Source organism: Eublepharis macularius, chromosome 18 (assembly GCF_028583425.1).
Source record: "Eublepharis macularius isolate TG4126 chromosome 18, MPM_Emac_v1.0, whole genome shotgun sequence".
Lineage (NCBI taxonomy): Eukaryota > Metazoa > Chordata > Lepidosauria > Squamata > Eublepharidae > Eublepharis > Eublepharis macularius.
In genome coordinates this window covers 40,860,292-40,876,125 of record NC_072807.1, presented here as the reverse complement: position 1 = coordinate 40,876,125, position 15,834 = coordinate 40,860,292, and the positions used below count along the sequence as shown (strand labels likewise).

General features: G+C 50.2%; 1 protein-coding gene across 1 annotated transcript in view; it reads right to left on the bottom strand.

The window, feature by feature from the left end:
- The window catches only part of WDR72 (WD repeat domain 72), a 48,114-nt gene that overhangs the window by 17,272 nt on the left and 15,008 nt on the right, over positions 1-15,834 (bottom strand). Inside the window, exons 12-15 of the mRNA XM_055003034.1 lie at positions 15,601-15,821; positions 12,150-12,345; positions 9,247-9,458; positions 3,412-4,217 (exon numbers count right to left, since the gene is read on the bottom strand). Of these exons, the coding sequence (XP_054859009.1) occupies positions 3,412-4,217; positions 9,247-9,458; positions 12,150-12,345; positions 15,601-15,821 (1,435 nt within the window). The remainder of the gene's footprint in view (positions 1-3,411; positions 4,218-9,246; positions 9,459-12,149; positions 12,346-15,600; positions 15,822-15,834) is intronic.

Sequence of the window (15,834 nt, the reverse complement as noted above, 5' to 3'; positions counted from 1 at the left end):
AAATGCAAATGGAAAACTGAAAAAGGCCACACGACCACCAGAGAGCCAGAGGGCTGTTGTCAGGACTGTCTCACAGGCCTTCCATTCATTATTTTGCACCTGCCTGACTTTTGCATTCCAGCATCCTAGGCTCCCAGGACTGAGGAATGGTTATCTCCTCGACCGCCCGCCACAGCGGCCTTGAGACAGCTCTACTGAAGTTACTCCCTTTGTCCTGTTCCTGCTTCTATGCTTTGTGGTCTGGAAGGGAGGGGGAGCGGGGAACAGGCAGTTGGTGGGGGTGATGTGTTCAGTTCGTCATTCCTAACAAGGGACCTGTGTACGGGAGATGCTTTTGTATTGCTTCTGACTATTCTATGGACATAGATATGGCAACGCCAAGATATCTAATAAAACCCATTTACTCAAGAGCTTGGATTTCTTGCTGAAGGGGTCTAGAGTCTGGGTCACCATATCCTGTCTTCCATAGTCTGACAGCTGTAGGGGTTAGAGTGCTGGACTAGGATCTGGCAGGCTGGGCTCTGAAGGTCCACCCGGCCATGGAAGATCACAGGGGGACTTGGGCCAGTCACACCCCCTCCGCCTAACCTACCTCACAGGGTTGTTGTAGAGGAGGGCAGACAGATATAATCTGCTTTGGGTCCCCACTAGGGAGAGAGGTGGAGTATTAATGAAGCAAACAGTGCATTTGTGAGTATATAGTTATATAGCCACTGTGCACAACTTGCTATAGGTGCAGTCCAATTTCTGGGCCTTTGCCAGTCTAGATTCCGATATCAAGATGACTTACCAGGGCTTTGCGGGTTGCAGGGGAGCACCTGCACCCCATCCTTCTGAGGATTGTGACCCTCTGGCCATGAACGCAGGGGTTTGCTTCTGGCAGGGAATGGGGGGCAGCTAGTGTTTTCCTCACACCATTTGTGTTTCCCCACCCCCCATTAAAGCCCCTAACAAAGACTGCACAAGGCATACATGGCCCTTACGACATCCTGCTCTTCTCAACAGCCCCTCCAGTTTCCCTCGGCTTGGGTACAGCAAGAAACTGGGACAGGCAGCTCGAAATGGAATCCAGACAAGGCAGAGGAATTGCTGGTTAATGGCCATACAGGAAATCGGTCCAATGGGCAAGCCCAACGTTCAGCCTGCCCCATCATTTTCCAGCTCAGTGGCTGGAGAGTCCAGCTTGCAATGGCTGCCTGGGCTATGCTTGGTGAAAAGGCTTCAGCCCTTGACAGTCAGGCCTGGAAACATGAACCAGGCTACTGTAAAGTGCTCTTGCAGGGGCTGTCCTGGTGACTGTTTGGCTCCCATTTTTTGTATAGACATCACCAGGGGTCATTTTGTAGAAAAAGAACTGCAGGAACTCATTAGCATAACTCATTAGCATATGCCACACCCCTTGCCATCACCGGAAGTGTGTCATTGGCATAACTGATTTGCATATGCCACACCCCCTGACATCACTAGGGGAGGCTTTATCACCCTCCAGAGTGCCCTTTTTCTCCCTCCAGAGGAATACAGATAAGTATTCCTAGGGCCCTTCTGGAAGATGACAATCAACCGATAACAATCAAAAGATGACAAAAAATAACCTCAGAGGAAAAGTCACTACACAGTGTAGTACACACTAAGGAACAACCCTGTCCTTGCAGTGGCAAAGATCAAACTGAGGGAGAGGTCCCTTCAATGGGCTTAGACTGCAGTAACTCTGCTTAAAATTGCACTGTAAGTCACTTAACTCTACAATCCTCTCTAAGTGGCCACCTTGTGCACTTGCTAGGCCAGCACAGAGCTTTCTAACACAGTTCAGACCTCAACTGCATCTCCTGGGCAACTCAAGAAGGAAAATGGCACACGAGGCAGATAACCGAAGCAGTAGAGCTGAGCCTCAGATGAAATGAATTCGAGATCTGTGGATTGATTTTTCTCTCTCTCTATACCACCCCCCACCACTCTCTCCCCCCCTCCAGTCCACTCACACACTCTTTCTCTCCCCCCCTCCAGTCCACACACTCTCTCTCACACACTCAGGAGTCAAAAATGAAAATAAAGCAAATGAAATCAGAGCAGCGTACCCTCCTTTAGAAAGCCAGCCCCAGCAGCCCAGCTTACAGGCAAGTCACTCACTCACTCAGGAGTCATGAATGAAAATAAAGCAAGTGAAATCAGAGCAGGTTACCCTCCTTTACAAAGATAGCCCCAGCAGCCCGCCTGCTGCCTCTGCTGCCTGCTGCTAAAGAGACGGGCAGCAGGGAGGCAGCGCTGAGGAAAAGGAATCACGTGGGCAGGGCCAAAACCCACGTGATCTCTTTTCAGAGCTACCGGAGCACCATTCCGGCGTGTTCCCCCTCCAAATGATCCCTGGACATCACACCTGTGTCACAAGGTGCTGCTGATAGTAAAGAAGTCTGCCCCTCCAACAGCACTTGGATCAAGGAACCCCTCCAGCTTCTTGGAAGGAAGAAGCACAATAAATGTAAAGAGGAATCTGCTATTCCCATTAAGGCAGCAGAAAATGAACCTGTGATTAAGTCCTTCTAGAGTTGATGTTCTTTAGGATGGAACTGACAGGGGGCGAGAGCATGAATGGCCACCATCGTTCACCATCAGAGATGCTGCCGTGTGCCAGCAAAGCCTTTCTGCTGTCGACACAGGCCAGACTGGACACTCTCTATGCCAGAGAACAAAAGGGCAGGCAAATCAGGAAAACCCTTAAAAACTAGTGGAGGAGCATTTCCCTCTCAGTGGATACTCTAACAATATGATTAAAGGCTGCATTACTTCAGAAAAAATTCAAATGAATTAAAAATTCAAATTCAGCTATAAACTGCCGAGTTGGAATTCCCTTGCAGATTTGACACTTTGACTCAGTAGGGACTTGGGCTGATTAGTTCACTCATTTCAAAAGGTCAGCTTCTCCTTCCCGGTTTATGCATGCTCTTTTGGTTCACTGTGGACAGACGCATCACAGATGCATCTGACTGGCTTTTGATTACAACTGCGCTTTGCAGCCCTACGGAAACACACGTTCTGTTCTGGGAGGCCTTTGGCCACTCTTTCCAATCACTCTGTCCCCTCTTACTTGTGTAAGAGTATCATCACCATCATCTATAATCCACTTTCCTTACTGAGACTGAAGACAGATATCTGCCAGTTGAATGCATATATCTGACAAAGTGGCCACTGGATCACAAAAGCTTCTGTCTCCAAAAATTTAATAGTTTTTGAAAGTGCCCCAAGACTCGTGGTTGTTTTGGCTGTGGCCAACTAAGACAGCTGCTCCTCTGGACTATGGTGGCCAAGCATCCTGAGACGCCTCCCTGCCCTGGCCCTCCCACCCATTACAAACAAACCTCAGGGTGCTGGTTCTCCCATGCTGAGGAGAACCCTTCAGGAAGGAAAAATACTTACGTGCTCCTCTCTAAAGGCATGCTAATGATCTTCTTAACTAAACATATCCTGTTCAATAAAGAGATTAGAGTCGGGGGTCCCTCTGGAGCCCCGGTATTTTTTGAACGTCCACCGGGCTTTCCAGCGGGTTCCTTCGCCACACTCAGGTACTTGTTCCGCAAATCTAGCACTTTGCTGGAAAACATGTTGACGGGCTGGTTGTGCTGATCCCATAGAGCAGAGTTAGCATGGCTCCATCCTGGCAACATCAGAGAGAAATGTTTTTCTTCGGACACCAGTCCAAACGAGACTGGCCAGAGAAGCCTCGAGATGCCTAGATACTGGACACAGAGATGGTCAGACTCCCTGTCCACCCCCCAAGGCCAGAGGCACGTCAAGAGGAGGTTGGCTGCGCCTGTGACCAAATTCACGTTGACTTTCCCCGACAGCTGCCGCTTTGTCTTTTTGGAACTCTTGGCCTTCTTCTGTCGCTTGAGGCCTCCACTTTGTTCCAAGCATCCAGCAGCAGCCACAGGGCTGTCCCCAAAGCTGTGCTCCTCCCCAGGGCCATGGAACAGGGAGAGAGTGCCGGCGGTCTTGTTCCTTCTTAACAGCAGCGTCCCTTTCTCAGCTGAGCTTCTGGCCCTTTCGAGAGCGTCGTAACTGTGCAGTGAGTTTGAGGACTTCAGCCCACCGAGCTGAGATGAGAGCAGCAACTCTGTGAGATTCTCCAGATCAAAGAGAAGGATGTGGAAGTTCCTGTTCTCCCATTCTGTCTTAACTGGCAAGATGGTAAACGGCCACTGGGCGCTGCAAATGGAGGAGAGCTGGGGGAAAAACAAAGCAGTATAATTTTTTTTTAAAGCTGCAAAACATTGCACCGAGATGGTGTTCCCTGGGGGCACAGAAGCCATTCCTTTCCCCAGCACTGCCCTGGTTTTGCATTACTGCTCCCATGGCTCAGGGATCTGCACTGAGAGGAGGCACAGGCTAGACAGGGGCTACGCGCAGGGACTGTGGCTTGGGGCGGTTTCCTGGCCCACTTTCCTCCCCAGCTCAAAGGATCAGGCAGTGGGTGGGGTGAATGGCTTCTGCCCGAGACCCCGGAGAGGAGACGGCCCTGACCTCAGAAGGGTAATGGCCCTACTTAGCATAAGGCAGCTCCATGTGTGCATGTGAAGGGGTACGTGTGGGGTCCGCTGGTGAAACACATTTATGGAGGTGGACTTCAGCTCCAAAGGGCTCGTGTGGTGCAGCTGCTATCAGAATGCTACCGAAGGGGAAAATGACAGATTGGCAGGGAGAAAAGGTAAAACCCCCACAGTGTAGTTTGGAGATGAAGGCAACTTGGGATGTGCAATGACTGTGCCAGTTGAGCAGGAGAAAAATGTTTGGCTCTTTTTGTTCTGCTTCCTTCAGTTGCTCAACATTTCGTAATTTTGACTAAGCCCTTCTGCAGCAAGTCTCCAGTAGTGAAGGAAATAAGAAACCAAGTCAAAACTTAGCAGAGATAGAAGGATAAATCCCCTATGGGGGGTGGCCACCCTAACCCTCTCCCTAATCCTGAAGTACATCAATACGTGCTATTAACCTTAACCAGTCTAAGTCAGACACGCAAATAACCATTTTTAGGAAAGAACAATTGAATTGCTATTTTACCAGGTGACCTTTCCATCTCCGAAGGACTTCCGCTGAGATTCACCTGCTTCGAAAAACTCTTCCTCCTTGCCCTCTTACAGTGCACAGTTCCATTAGGAAGCTGAACACCTGAATTCTTCCTCGGGCAGAGGCAACACAGGGAGAGATGAGAGCGGAACAGGCCGGGCAGGGGTGGGACTACCAAAGCTTTCACTTTCCACAAGGGAACGAGAAATGGAATTGTGTGGTAGATTTGCAAAGGAAAACCCCATTAGATGGAGAGGTCACCCACCCCCATTGCCCTCTTAATAAAGGACTGGGTCCCCAGCTGCACTGGCATGGCTATTTATACCTGTGGAAAGAGAGCGGAAAGTTATACAATCTGAATGCCTTTATGCTGCTGTTCACTACGCCCAGGGGTGAGAAACTGTTGCTACGAGGTAGAAGGCAGAGACAGCGGCCAGCCCAGAGAACTCGGTGGCTCCCTGAGGAGCAGCTGGTCTCCCAAGCACTGTGTGGATCGAGCCCTGTGGACTTGATGAAGCATAACTGGATCAAGCCCACCCCACCTATCACCCTCGGATCCCTCACACACGCTCCTCCTGTCAGTGTGACTGATGCGCAAGGCCTGGGGGTGGGGCTCTCACTGTCAGTGCACGGCTGGCATCTCACTGCGCTCTTTGTCCTCTCTCTTTGACGCTCTTCACCTCATTGGAAGGCGGCAAGAAAAACCACAAGGACTCCCCCAGTTTATTTCAACCTCAGAGGGAACCTGCGGCAGATGCCCTGTTGCAAAATGGCCCTTCCTAGTGCTCTTCGAACACGCCTTCCAGGGAAGCCGGAGCACTTCTCAGAGCTGTTCTCCTTTTGCTGTTGGCATCTGATGCATGCTTCTCTGCTTGCCGGACTTTAACTGTGCTTCCAAGATGACAACATGATTTGAAAAGATTTCTAGAGCTGGTGGCACCAAGTTTGATTCTTCCTTGAAATATCAGAGGGAACTGACAAGGGAGGGGGAGACAAATGAAAAAGAGACAGCGACTGCCTGCCTTGTGTGTGTGTGTGTGTGTATGCGTGGGTCCTTTGAAACAGGCACCCTGAGGTGACTTCAAGAGTTGTGCAGATTCAAAAGGGGACCAAAGGCTGCCCAGCTGAAAATACAAAACAAAACACACAACAGCTGCCTGTGAGGACTGCAGATAAGGGACTGAGAGAGAGAGGAGAAAACTCTGCTGCAGAACAGAGAGGCCAGCACACTGGTGGAGGCAAGCATTTCCCTTGACATAATAGTTTGGCATGCACAGAGAGCCCAATGGGCAGGAGCATGCCAATGTTTAAACCCCCCCCCCCCACAGGAAGGCAGTCCAGACAGTGAGGGAGTCTGCTGTGGTCTAAATAGTACTCAAGAAAGGAGGAGGTGCAAGACTGGCCGTCTTAGGACCCGGAAGAGTCCACCCACTTCAGTTTTGCCCCTTTCAAGCTTGGCCCCATGAGGCCTGAAGTCTTAACTTCTGGCCAATGGACAGGGAATGTCTCCTGACACACACACACACGCACGCACGCACGCACGCACGGACACACAGAGCTGCTTCTCCCACATAATTTCTAGCAATACCTGACTATGCCTATAGATGTTGAAACAGAAAAGAGGGCGCTGAAGTCCAGCGAAATTTTACAATTACAGCCATACATGCTGGAAGCAAGAGCTGCTTGAAGCCCGTGGGTGAGAACTCCCAGCACCTCTACCAACCGCTGACCAATGCAACCCTTTTGGCGCGCTCTTGGGATAGTTCAAAGAAGGTGGCACTTAAAACTTATATGTTGGCTGTTCATTTTAAAATCCTTACCCACCCACCCACCACCAAGGATCCTTGAACTGTGCTGGGCAGTGGGTGATTGGCAGCACAAACAGAAGGCAGACATGAAAGCCCTCAATTGCAGCTGATGCACAGGGAAGAGCCCAGGGAGCAGAGCCAGAACATTATCAAGCTAACAGCAGAGGCAATCTTGGGCGCACCACGCCTCTCCAAGGGCCCTCATTTCTTCCACCGTTGTTAAGCGCAAGAGCACTTTTTTGCTTTCCCCAGCCACTACAGGAGTAAAACAACTGAGTGTGTGAAACCCACAGACTGGTAACAAATTACTACATTGGATACTTTTTGTTTTCTTTCAGCAATGGCTTTGCTTTGTATTTCTTGCTATCATTACCAATTGAAGTGGAGATTGCTTGAGCTGGCTGCCTCTTGTAACTGGTGTGTTTCAGTCCCTCAGTTCCAATTGCTCAGGCAAGAAACACAGGGTCAAGAAGCCCCTATGACCTTTCCCTGTTAACTTCCTCTGACCACTCACTATGGGAAGTAATCTTTGCTGAACAGATGGACACTTTTGGCAGGCACTATAAAGCTAAAGAATATCAAGATAAATGGAATCCGTTTCCACTTTCCAGCTGGCTTATGAGCATAAAACATTGTTTAGCTAGTTCAGCAGGCAGTATGGATGGGCAAGTGCCCAGCCCAGAAAGCGACTGCGTCTTGATTACAGAAGAAGCCACCAGAAATTTCACCAGGTGATTTGAGTCTTGCCCAGTATAACTCTCTTCTGCTGTAGAATGTTTTGGATTTTACTCTCAGGCCACTTCAAGGGCTGGGCCAAAGCAAAGTCTATGAATGGCCAAGATGCACGTTCAGCTCCAGCCCTGCCCACTGCCAGCATTCAAAGGCAGCAGTTCCTGACAAGATAATTAAATCTGGAGATGACAGAGCACTAGCCATAACAGGCTCGTTTGTAAAAAAAAAACCCTCTACAGCTCCTTGGGCCTTCTCTTTGCGACTGCCAGCTGGGTCTGGTGCCTTCAGTACAGCTTCCCTCTAACCACTCGTAAGTAAGCCTAACCCTCCCCCATTCCGATCGTGAACCCCTGCAGAGAAGCAAGTGATTCCTGGGGAGAGAACGCTTGTGTGACCTCCAGGCATTCAAAAGGCAACGTACACAAAATGGCCACCCTGGAGGACAATTTAAAAGGCACCCTATGGCACCATTTGCACATGACACCTCTCTACGTGGATCAAGAATGCTCCCAACCAGAGGAGAGGAAATCCCCTGGTCTGCATGCACATCTCCTAATGCACCATGGAGCCCAGTGGTCTCCGGACTGGCCCTCAGAGCTGGCCATTCTAATATTGGCATTTGGTGGGCTGGCTGCAGCACATGGGGTCAAGGAGCTGAGAAGTGCGTTGCCTTCACTGGAACATGAAAAGCAAGGCTAGCCAAAATACTATGAATATTTTTCTTTGTCCATAGCAGCCACCGGAGATTCCAACCCGATCAAGTGGGAGCATTAACTCTGCCCACCGTCCGCTTCTCCAGATTCTAACTGCCTCACAGGGAAGCTGCTGAGCCCAAGGGGATAAATAACTCTCATGACTCTAAATAAGTAAATATTTGCCCCCACTGTGGCTAATCATGAGACTAGTCAGGAGTCTGGGAGCTGCCGGACAGGTGAGAGGCCAGAGGGATCTCTGGGAGAAGGCCTGCTGCGTCAGCCTAAGCTCCAACTGAGCACCAGAGGGCCCATCCAGGCTCTCCCCAACCTCCTGCCTCCAGCCTTGTCACGTCTCTCTCCACCCTCCACTGCTGCTACCAGTTCTGAGAGAGGGATTCTCTAACCCACTTGCCTACCCCACTCACGAGAGAGAAGGTCTTTTAGGGGACCAGGATGCTCCTGGGCTAGCCAAGCACCTGTGGTTTACACTCCTTTCCACAAGCACACCCCTTCACAGCAGCCCAGCTTCATCATCTGAACGCATTTTCTCTTGCCCAAGAAGTGTTTTTGGAACCTATTTCTTGTCACTGAAATTACTGGAGACTGAAGCGTGTGAACACTGACCTTGCCACCCTTGAGCAGGACTGAGTTCTAACCATGAAGATGATACCCAGTGTGCTGTGGACAGGCAGGGTCCTGAGCCCCCTCAGCTTCCCAACAGCCCACTGCACTTCCCTTCCGGCCAAGAGTATGACCCTCGTGGCTCTGACCTCTACAGCTGTCACTATGGGCTGGGGACTGATTCTGGCCTTGAAGAGGTGGGAGATGAACCCCTGGAGAAGAGGGGACAAAGGGCAGGTGCAGCTGGCAGCCTGGGCCAGGTCACAGGACAAGCCCCAAGTTCCTGCCAACCACGGCCTGGAAGGCGGCAAAGGCTGCCCTTTCTCAGCACTCACCCGACAGGAAGACTTTTTGTGATGAGCGAGAGTGCTGTAGGAAAGAGGGCCAAGTTTGCTGGAGCTGGAGGGGGGACCACCAGCACCCCTCTGCTTGTGTGCGTCATCCTCAAAAATGGGGAGCAGAGAATCTTCCATGGAAAGAGGGGAGTCTTCACAGCCGGCAAGGACAGCTTTGGCCACTTCCCCAGTTTCATGCCGTTCAAGAATTCCTTTGCAAAGAATGAACAATGGTTAGGAAGCCGTTCCAAGTAGTTGTGCTGGTCCAAAGAAAAATCCAAAACAAAATCCGAGTCATGTAATGCCCTTGATTCAGACCAAACGACATAAAATGTATGCAGACTTTGGAGTTCTCCAGAACTCTTCATCAGGTTGGATATTTTTTAAAAAATGGGAAGGAAACTGTTCCCCAGACCGTGATAGTGAGGCTATCAGTCTGTTTTTGTGGGAGAGTTATGCACACCTAGGAAGCACTAAGGTGTGAAAGGAAGATCTGGTATCAGGCACCCTCAGCACTGAAATCTAAAAACTAGGGGGTGGAGTGACCATTTAAGACCAGCAGTTTTTATGTTCCAAGGCCAAGAAGGTCAGTCCAAGCTGGGTCACCAATTCTATCCCCCCCATAAAACAAAGCAGCGTTGCGTAGTGGTTAGACTATGATCTGGGACACCCAGATCCAGGTCCCTACTTTGCCACGGAAGCCGGTTGGATGACCTTGGGCCAATCACATGCTCTCGGGCTGGCCTACCTCAGAGGTCTGTTGTGAGGATAAAAGGGAAGAGACGAGAATGATGTAAGCCGCAGAGGGTCCCCATTGGGGAGAAAGGGAGGGTATAAATGAAGTAAATACAATGAAATAAAAACAGTGAAAGGAATTCTTTGCAAAGAGCCAGCATGTGACTGAAGTCCTTCCCAAAGCGATTTCCTATTATTAACGATGAACCCACCAGCAGTAAATAACCTACACAAGAACTACAGCTTTATAGTACAGGCGAAACAAGAAGCTCTAGCCAGACTGGAGCTGCCACAGCCCGTGGGGAAGCCTTCGGCCCCGACAGCAACCTGTGCGACTGGCCCTCCTGGGCGTGCCTGCTGCAGTAGCACAAAAGAGGAGCCCTGCTGGGCTGAGGGCAACTGGGCCAAGGTCACCCAGCCAGGCAGAGAGGGTCAGAGCCTGGGCCTCCCAGATCCAGGAGGGATGGTTTTCCTGTACTCAAAAAGATCTTCGTCAGATCTGACGAAGAGAACTGTGATTCTCAAAAGCTTACGCTACAGTAAAGTTGGTTAGTCTTAAAGGTGCTACTGGACTCTTTTTGATTTTGCTACTACAGACTAACACGGCTAACTCCTCTGGATCTTTTCCTGAACTGTTTCCCATCCCTTACCCCTCCCACCCCCATTCTTGCTCTTGCCCTGAGTTTGGCTGTAGTTTCTCTTGCTGTTTATACTGTGTTGTATGTTAATAATAATAATAACATTCGATTTACAGACCGCCCTTCAACTTAATGCCCACTCAGAACGGTTTACAAAGTATGTCATTATTATCCCCACAACAAAACACCCTGTGAGGTGGGTGAGGCTGAGAGAGCTCTGAGAGAGCTATGACTGACCCAAGGTCACCCAGCTGGCTTCAAGTGGAGTAGTGGGGAATCAAACCCGGCTCTCCAGATTAGAGGGATTCAGAAGTTGTCAAGCCTTGAATGCATTTATTAGCCACCATGGAAGCAAGAGGCAGGACTGACAAATGGCCACCTGCAGTTCACGTATGCTGCCTTGACCACATCAGTCAAAAGATCCTGCTCCAGGAGGCATCCAAGGTGAGGCTGGTGAAAGCCTGACAAGGGCTAATTTTCTCATTGGTGGCCTAGATGATGAATTCCTGTGAGCCTTGTCTCTGCTGCATACCTGGGCACAGATGCGACAGTGAGCAACACTATCTAAATGCTGTCCTCTAGTGTTCCAGGTGTTAAATACTGGGAGGAAGGAAATCTTTTTTTCTGTCTCCTGGATCACACATTTTCCTTTACACTTAATATCTGTGCAGATTAGAGAATCTGCCTTCAGGACATACAGTACCTTTTGACTGACCCAAGGCCACCCAGCTGGCTTCAAGAGGAGGAGTGGGGAATCGAACCCGGTTCTCCAGATTAGAGTCCCGAGCTCTTAACCACTATGCCAAACTGGCTCTTTGACTTTCCTCCAGTCACTCTGAGCCATAATAGGACAGCACCAGCCCAAGATGAGGCACCAAACACACCGATGGCAAAATGACCTCCCAGCCCAGTCAAGGAAACAATTCCCCTTGAAAGACAAAGCCATCACCATGAAAGGGTGCCTCAGATTCCGGGAGGCCAAGGCCTGTTATCCTTAAAAGAGCAAGTGACCTGAATGCCCAGTGAATGTCTAATTGCTTCATAACGGGATTTTACACCTCTCTAAATTAATGTCAGCTTTGCCATCAGAACAAAACGTATTAATTCCACTGGCCAGTGAAGGCAGGAAGTGGAGAGAGGGAGAGAGGTTTCCAGGTTCCAAAGGTAACCCACTTGGGCAGCAGAAGGGCGGCCTCCAGCCTTGCCCTCTGGACTGCACACTTGGCCTGTGACCGGCTCAGCCACAGGACTTGGGAAGAAAGTCCTGCTAAGAGGATGGATGCTGTGGTGCGTGCATGTGCGATGCTGCTTCCAAAGAGGCCTTCTTCAAAGACAAAGCCACTTCACCAGTGGCACAGGTCAGCTGATGATATACAAGTCAGAAGCTAAAATAACTTACCAGTGGTCTATCCTCTCAGTTTAGCTTTTGGGGAAAAAAATTAAGTGCGTAATACTCACAGGGACCTTGCAGAATCAACAAGATAAACAAGAGCAAAGGTAATAGGCAAAGAGAAGTCTTTTGGTATATACCTGTCTCAATGTCCCAAACAGAAACGGAATCATTTTCACATAAAACAATCAACAGATTTTCCAGTGGGTGCCATCGGAGCATTCTCACAGGGAAAAGATGTTTTCTGGCATGCAAGATGCACGCTCGCTCTTGTAAGTGCAGCAGTGCCACTGAGTGGTCACTGCACAGGCAACACACAATCCTCTGGCCTTTGAACTGCAAGAACAGACAGCCAACAAGGCACGGGGGTTAGAATGTTGGACTCAGAATGGACAGAGAAACCCCTGCTCTGCCGTGAAGCCTGCTGGGTGACAATGGATGGAGCCGGTCACTCTCCCCCACCCTAACCTTCTTTTGTAATGCAAGGAAGGAGGGATGATTGGACGTGCCAAGCTCACAGCAGAACTTATGTTCTCCTGGGGGAAAGCGCATGCTTGGACTCTTCAGCCATCACCTAAGGATGGCCAAGACCACTTCTGAATGCATGCATGCATGCATGCTGTTCTGGCCCTTAGGAAGAGCAGAGCGCCTCCAGCCAAGAGTCTGCCCTTCAGACTAACCTCACAAGGCCTCTGCAAGGGAATGACAACATGACATCGGGCTAAAACCCTCACCTGTGTACACAGAGCCCACAGGCAAAGGAATGATCACACGTACCGTACGCTGAGTGTCAGTTTCATTGCACATCATTAGTACTGTCCAGAACCAGATAACTAGTTCTGCCCTCCTCAAGACAGGTTCACCTCTATGCAAAGCACCCCCAGCAGGTACCCGCCTAGTGCCTCTGAAAACGTCAAGGAAGGGAAAATGTGCAATTCTGTTCAATGAACAATGGATTTGTTAGCCAAAATGGAGGGTCTCCTTGTGGGTTGGGGGAATTAGTGTGCAAGGAGAAGCAGCGAGAGGGAGTATCTGCAAGATCTTCTCTACCTACGTATACAAGGAATGTTCCTGCTAGAGAACTCTTTCAATAACGAGGCAGATGTTCAATCGAAAGGGTTTTTTTTTATTGAAAATAAAGATCAACAGCACACAAAAGCACACAGCACACACACAGAACCAACTGGAAAGCAGTGAGGAAAGCTGGATACAGTTTAAGGGACTGGTTAATAGTTGCCATCCAGAAGAGGGGCATCCGGGAGAGAGAGAGAGCGCTGAGCGACCAGCCTGTCAGTGTGGAAGAGCTCAGACAGAAGTCTGAGGGTGGATGCTGGATCCAAACGCAGGCACACAGCTGTGGCGGAGGGGCAGTCCAGTTATACTGTAGAACTTACCCTGGGGCAAGATTACGTCTTCTGCCCCCCCCCCCCAAATGCCTTAATGGTTGTCTCTGGGTTGAGACAAAGAACTAGAAGGCTGTCTCCAGGGTGGGACAGTAAGCTGGGGAGACAACAAAACTGGGAAGGTTTGGTAAAGCCTTCCTTGGCAAAACTGACGATCCGTGATGAATGGGTGGGTAAGGCTATCAGAGCACTGAATCACCTGAAAATGGGAGAGCGGATAAGGGAATATTGGGGTTAGGGTGTATTGAAGTGATTAGTTCAGGAACTCTGGGAAGACTCGATTGTCTCAGGATCTTTGCACATCTCTGGGACATGGGGGCTGAAAGCTGGTCTCGCCTGGCATCTCACACACTAGTAATTTTCCATCTCCCGACCAGGATCTGGCTTCTATTTTTCTGCCTGGCTTAAGCAGCATTTCTGATATTGCCATATTCATAAGCCTTCTTAATATCGTGAAAATCTGACCACTAACAGACTCCTGACTCAGGCCCCAAACCACCACACCACACCACACAGGGGGAAAGACCTGTCCCACCATCTCAATTCACTCTGCAAAAGGAATTTAAAATGAAGGAAGGTGTTAATATCACTGGGAGGGAGAGAGAGAGAGAGAGAGAGAGAGAGAGAGAGAGAGAGAGAGATGCATCCTCATACGTTGGAAACTAAACTTTAGAAGAGGGAGGCTAACACAATTATCATAAAGTAATTGTCATAAGAAACCTGAACCGCAAGCATCGCACAGAACGATTGATTCCCATGCCCAGGTTTTGCTTATTTATAATGCAATCCTGCACTGAAGTCTGTGGGCACAGGGATGCACTGCTAGGAACACAGCAACATAGAGCTGGAAGGTACCCAAGGGTCATCTAGTCCAACTTCCTGGACAACACAGGAAATTCACAGTGACCACCACCCCCACTCCCCCAGTGACTCCTCCTCTATGTCCAGAGGAAGGCTAAAAACCTCCCGGATCCCTGGGCCGATCTGGCCTGGAGGAAAATTCCTTCCTGACCTCCAAGGGGCAAGATCAGCATTACCCTGGGCCTGTAAGAAAGGGCCACGAGAGCCGAGCACCGGCTCATCCCTTCCTGCCCTCCCTCTCATAATCTGCCTCAATTCATACTGAGTTATAGAATCAGCCTTGCTGTCAGATGGCCATCCATCCTCTGTTTAAAAACCTCCAAAGGAGGAGAGCCCACCACCTCCCGAGGAAGCCTGTTCCACTGAGGGACCGCTCCAGCTGCCAGGAAGCTCTTCCTAATGTTTAGCCTGCTCCTTTCCTAGGACCAATTTCTGACCCAGGGGCTCAGAACACAGACCCAGACACAGAGGGGCTGCCACCAGGAGGAAGGGTAAAGGGCAAGCATCTGGGGCTCCAACGGATCACATAGGCCACTGCTGGTCTGTGTTGGCACAAGGATCTTTGTGCTGGCCCGCCAGGGGCTCAAAGGCTGACCATGGACTAGGGTTCAAGAGCAAAGATGATGGCTTTTCAAATTAAAGGCCCTCGAGATCCTCTCTTGCCCTGTGCAGCAACTGGCCTCACGTCCCCAGTCAACCATGTGAGGCCAGACTGAGGCAGCAACTCAGATAAAGACCCCTCAAGAATGCTCAGGCCACCCTGCTTGGCACAAAGAAGGAACCAAGTGGTTGCATTTGGAGGGAAGGCAACATGTTTTGACTGACTGGGCCGGGGGTCTCACAAGCCAGCAAAGCAGAACTCTGTGCTCCAAGTAAGACCACCTCCCCCTCCCTGCCCCCTTGCTCCAGTGCCAAGAAGCCACGTCACCTCCTTCTGAAAACTGCAGAGGGGTAGCTGTGTCAGTCTATATTGCAGCAAAATAAAACAGAAGCCCAGGGGCAAAACGTTGTTCGTCTTTAAGGTACCGCAGGCTCCTTTTGAGCCCCACAGTTGCCCTCTGAAGGGACCAGAAAACCATCCTGACCTCTCTGAAGGCCCGAATCTGCCGTCAACAGAGCCACAGCCCCTTGGTCTGTCACGGCCAGCCTTGTCTACTCGGACCGGCAGCAGTTCTCCAGCGTCCCAGTCCTGCATCCTCCACATCGCCCACAAACTGATCCTTATTTTTATCTGGATATGCGAGAGCCTGAACCCTTCTGTGCTCAAAGCAGAAACCTACCACTGAGCTTTGGGCTCCCTCCCAATGTGCTGTTGCTGTTTACTCACTCTGTAGTTATCTGAAGACAGCAGCAGATCTGTGACCGGACCAGCCTGCAGAGAGAACTGATGTAAAATCTCTCCTGTAAACATGTCCCACCAGATCACATAAGAATCCTGGCTGCCTGACACCAGCCAGCTTGGATCGAAGCGGGCAGACCAGCCGCGGAGGTAGAGTAAAGCAGTAACCCTGCTGCTGTGGCCGGTGAGGATCCTGTGAGGCAGTGTGTCTAGAGAAAAGAA